General features: G+C 45.7%; 1 protein-coding gene across 1 annotated transcript in view; it reads left to right on the top strand.

The window, feature by feature from the left end:
* The window catches only part of LOC103597300 (inhibitor of carbonic anhydrase-like), a 38878-nt gene that overhangs the window by 31845 nt on the left and 2000 nt on the right, over positions 1-5033 (top strand). Inside the window, 3 exon segments of the mRNA XM_008581123.1 lie at positions 2503-2567; positions 3343-3527; positions 4844-5030. Coding sequence (XP_008579345.1) covers positions 2503-2567; positions 3343-3527; positions 4844-5030 — 437 coding nt within the window.

The following is a 5033-nucleotide window of genomic DNA, read 5'->3' as shown; positions in this document are numbered from 1 at the left end:
CCTGATATTGCTTTATATTTTCTTTAGCATTATCACTCTCTAGCATACTACGTATTTTATCTACTTAACTTGTGTCGTATCTCTTTTCCCCACTAAAATGAATAAGGACTCCTTTGGTTGCAAGTGAGAAACCTCATGTGTACCAGCTTATGCCAAGGGGCATGTTTTAACAGGTGCTCTGGGAGCTCCCACCTTGTAAGGGCTGAGACCTGAGTCTCAGGAGCCAGCCAAGATGCTTTAAGGGTACTTTTGCCAGGTAAAATTCAGGGCATGAAGTTAAATAAGAATTCCAGATAAACAATGAATGATGTTTTAGTATAGCAGACATACTCTGTTTCTCCTTTCTGTCTGTCTTGCTCTCTTTCTGCACATCTGCCTCATTTTCCTCTTTCCCTACAGGGTGATTTTCTCAGTGTCTCAGTCTACATGGAGGGAAATGTTTGTGACCAGCAGTCCCAGTATTGTCACAGCTCCTCAGTCATAAAGGGGCAGGCAGATTGTCTGCCCTGTGTAGGTGAAAGCTTCCTGCCCACACAACTCAGGCAGTGAGTCACGTTGAAAAGTTACAGCTGACTCCACTGTGGCCAGGTGGACTGAGGCAAGCTGGGTAAAAGGAGCTGGCTTTCAAAAAGTAGCAATGCTTCTTGAGAGGCCAAATGAGAGCCAAGAATTTTTAATATAAAATTGTGCAAAGGGAATCTTGTTTTCCTAGCTACAAAAATTGCATTACTATACTAAAATAATCAATACAGGATGGTTTAAGTGCAACAATGACAAATATATAAGTGGACGAGAATAGAGTTCCAAGAGAGATTCATGGGCATATTGCAATTTGGTCTCTAACAAAAGTGACATTTCAAATCACTGGGGGAAGGATGAACTTGAGAGACCAACCGAAATGAGTCCTGAGAACCGGCTCTGGATGTGGTGACCCTGGGGGGAGCACATTTAACAATAAGTTAGCCTGGGAAGTTGGATTGGCAAGCCTCAGGGAGGGTGGTGTCAGGGGTGCTGATGGTAAGTGGGTCAGTTCCTTTTAGCTGTTGGATGAGTGGGGAAGAGAGGCTCACTGCTGGGGAGCAGTGTGGGATCAAGTCAGGGTTTATTGTTGTTGTTTTTAAAGAAAAGACATGTAAATGCTGATGAAAAGACTCTAGTGAACAGGGAAAGTTTATAATTATATGAGAGAAAGAGCATAACTATCATGAGAAGCTCCCAAGAGTGTGGGCACGGCTGGGATGCAGAACCCCTGGTGAGGACATGTTTGCTGGGAGGGAGCCCGTCCCTCCCCACTGCAGCTGGACTGCAGGAGAAGCGCACTGCAGACAGGCTGGCAGAGCTGGGAGAAGCCACGTGCTGACTTCTGTGTTTTCTCTGTGAAGCAGGAGCATAAGTCAGAGCTTGTGAGTGTTGGGGAGGAGGATGTGAGAGGCAGAGGTTTGTAGAAAGTGAGAAAACATTTTGAAGTCATTGCTCTACAGAGTGGGGAGGTGGCTGTCTAAAGCAGTGGTTCCCACACTTGAGCACGAATCAGTCTCTTGGAGGGCTCATTAAAGCACAGATTGCTGGGCCCCACCTCCAGAGTTTCTGATCCAGCAGGTCTGGGGTGGGGCCTGAGAATTTGCATTTCTAACAAGGTCCCTGGGGATGCTGATGCTGCTGGTCTCTAGCCTACAACTCTGAGAACCACTGGCCTAGAGTAGAGAAAGGAAGGCGGGAACGCCCAGGTGAAGTTAATGATCAGGAAGCTCTCTTTCTGCCTACCGTGCCCTGAGGTGCACACACAACTAGGTAGGACACATGATCCTGCTCATTCAGGACTGGGATTCTATGAAGGGGGCATGAGGGAAAGAAACAGGGCGATGGAGCTTAGGAAGCTTGAATAGGAGTAATAGATCCTAGCTAGGTATAGAGGGACCGGAGACAGAAAGACAGCTGGAGAGGTGCTCCTGACAATCAATAGCCATTGCCACTGACTGAAAGACATAAAACTGATTTCTAATGTGCTCAATATTTCTCTTAATGAATGCACCCTGAACACAGAGAAGCACTTTTCATGGGGTTAAGGGTAAATGAATGTTTAGTGATGCACACTCACTTTTATTAATGCTGAGGAGATGGATGAGTGTAAAAAAACTCCTTCAAAATCACACCTTCCATGCTGATTTTAATCTCTGAGGTTGGGAGTTTTGATCCAAACAGAGAATCATCCCTTGGGTATCCCTGTTAATAGGAGAACACAAGCACTTTCTCTGGAGAAATTGATCAGTATTTAAAATAATGATCCAAACAAAGGTTATTCATAATAGAAACTAAATAGGAAGTTTTCTTTTTCTATTATGTTTTCCCCTCTAATTCCTAGGGATAGCCAGGCATTACAGTTGCTTGGGTGGAAGTGTTCAGAGTTTGCAGAGGGGGATGAGCCTCTGGGTGACTCCATCTCAGTGTCTCTCCCTCCCACTCCTGTTTGTCCCCCTCACTGAAGTGACCCTCACTGTGCAGGTGTCTGGTTGAGAAGGGAGATGTGGCCTTTGTGAAGCACTCCACGGTCCTGCAGAACACTGATGGTATGTGCCCATGCTGTCCTTTCCTGCCTTGGAAAAATCTGAGTCTCTCATGTAAAGTCATCCCCTCACTGGGCAACTGAGGAAGGTTATTAGCCCTCTCTGCAGTGACATAGGTCCTAATGTTTTTCATTTAGGGAATGAGAAAATTCTTCATATCTGGTTAGACTTATGGGGTTGGTTATAACACTGGCCTTGAACCTAACTGACAAACATACAGAGGCCACAGTCGTATGAGCATGTCTGATTCTCTGGACTTACAGGCTTCTGTATAGATTCTGGGCACATGTTTTTGTCAGTGCTCTGTGCTGAAAAATATCTTAATCTTCTCTGTGGCTTGCATTTTTGCTTACTTTACTTTCTTTCATGAACAGATGTTCTTAATTTTAATATTGTTCAATTTATCAATATTTTCCTTTCTGGCTAGTACTTTTTTTTTTTAAGTTGCTAGCAGGAAACAGGGATCAAACCCTGGACCTTGGTGTTAACACCATGCTCTAACCAACTGAGCTAGCCAGCCAGCCCCTATGGCTAGCGTTTTTTAAGGCCTGTTTAAGAAATCTTTGCCTTTAGCAGTAATGAAAAAGCACAAACCAGAAAGGTTATAAATTTATGAGTGCATGAATTTTCTCTTCTGTTTCATTTAAAAAGCTTTATTGCTTTGTTTCTCTACATCTCTGTGACTCTCCCTGGCACTGTGTTTGGTCTCATCCCCCCAGTGAGGGCACCTTGACCAAAGTCATCAGCTGTGGCTGATTCACCTTCTTTCTCTTCCCAGGTAAGAACCCTGAAGTGTGGGCTAAGGATCTGAAGCAGGAAGACTTTGAGTTGCTGTGCCTCGATGGTTCCAGGAAGCCTGTGACAGAGGCTCAGAGCTGCCACCTAGCTGTAGTGCCAAATCATGCCGTGGTCTCGAGGAAAGACAAGGCCGATTTTGTTCGCAGAATACTCTTCAGCCAACAGGTATGGGCACCCAGGGCTTCCTTTTCCCCACTCCCCCACACCCTGCAACTGAGTGCTCTGTTGGCCTGCAGAGCTTCACAGACACACCCCAGCCCCGCCTCAGGTGCTTTCTCTCTGGGCAGTGAAGCCTGATTCTCCCAGGCCTGACTCTGATTGCAGCAGAGAGGTGGCTGTGTTTCCTTCTTGCTCTGCAGCTGTCTAGGATATCCAAGTGAATTGGAAAAACCTCAGGCATGTGTGCACCCAAAATGTCTTCCTGAGACCCACTCGACTCTGAGCAGATTCTTGGTCCCTCTTGGGCATGGTCAATGACTCCATGACAGTTAACCCTTTCTCTCTTCTTCTGACACAGACGTAAGGGTATTGGCTCAGTGCCTTGCACAGTAGGCTGAGCTATATTTGTGAAAAGCAGAGTGGTGGTTGCTCTCCCTGACCCATGGGTGGATCCAAATGTGTTTCCTCAACCTGGGCAGACTGAGCACTGTCTTAGGCTTTGTGAAAGTTAAGGAGCAAACAGACAACTTACGATCTCCACAGGCAGCCAACAAAAACTGATCTTACGTAGTAACAAGCTGCCTAAATCAAGTGATTCTAAAGAAAACCCAAAGCCTCCTCTGCCTTTTTCACTAGCATACCCCCTTTTTGGAGGTTCCCCAAATGAGAAATCCATGTCTCAGCATATGCCACCCACACATCCCAGTTAAAGGATGACAACCAAGGGAAGGCAGGCAAAATCTGAGGCTCTCGGTTGTGGACTTTTAAAGGGGCAAGTCCCACGTGGGTCAAGCTGCCATCCTGGCCACAAGGGAAGTGGACAAAGAAAGAGAGGAGAGGGAAAAGAAGAGATGCAGATGGTTGGACACCTGGAGCAGATCCAGAGAATGGAAGAGGCAAGGTAGCAATGGCTGCCGGCAGCAGAAAGCCATGCAAGTATAACCCAGAAAGTTGAAAACATTTGGTAGTGGTTGGCGAAATAGCAACAGAGCAGCAAAGAGAGCTTTTCATATTTACTACTTGTTTTATGTACATTGTCTCACTATTTGGTGGTGTTATCTCCATTTACAGATGAGTAAACTGAAGTTCACTAAGCTCAGTAGAGAATTTTCCTAAAGTCACACAACAAGGAAAAGACAGGGTCTGGATTTGAACCCAGAAACCATGCTTTTTGCCATTTTACTACAGTGCCTCCTACACTGCTGCTGTGTCCCAGGTTTCCCAGAGCAGGAGCTGAGCTCAGGTCTTCTAGAGAAGAATATACAACCCCATGCTTCCTGGAGCCCATGGTCACTCACTGTCTGTCTGTCTGTCTGATCCAGGAGCTCTTTGGAAGAAATGGGTTTGAATATGCGATGTTCTAGTTGTTTGACTCCTCAGCCAAGGACCTGCTGTTCAGTGATGACACGGAATGTTTGGCTAACCTTCAGAACAAAACAACTTATGAAAAGTACTTAGGGCCAAAGTATCTGATGGCTATTGCTAACTTAAGACAATGCTTAACCTCTGGTA

Source organism: Galeopterus variegatus, unplaced genomic scaffold, assembly GCF_000696425.1.
Source record: "Galeopterus variegatus unplaced genomic scaffold, G_variegatus-3.0.2 Scaffold2271, whole genome shotgun sequence".
In the NCBI taxonomy this organism is placed as follows: domain Eukaryota; kingdom Metazoa; phylum Chordata; class Mammalia; order Dermoptera; family Cynocephalidae; genus Galeopterus; species Galeopterus variegatus.
The sequence above is the reverse complement of the archived record's forward strand: the minus strand, read 5'-3'. Positions and strand labels throughout refer to the sequence as shown.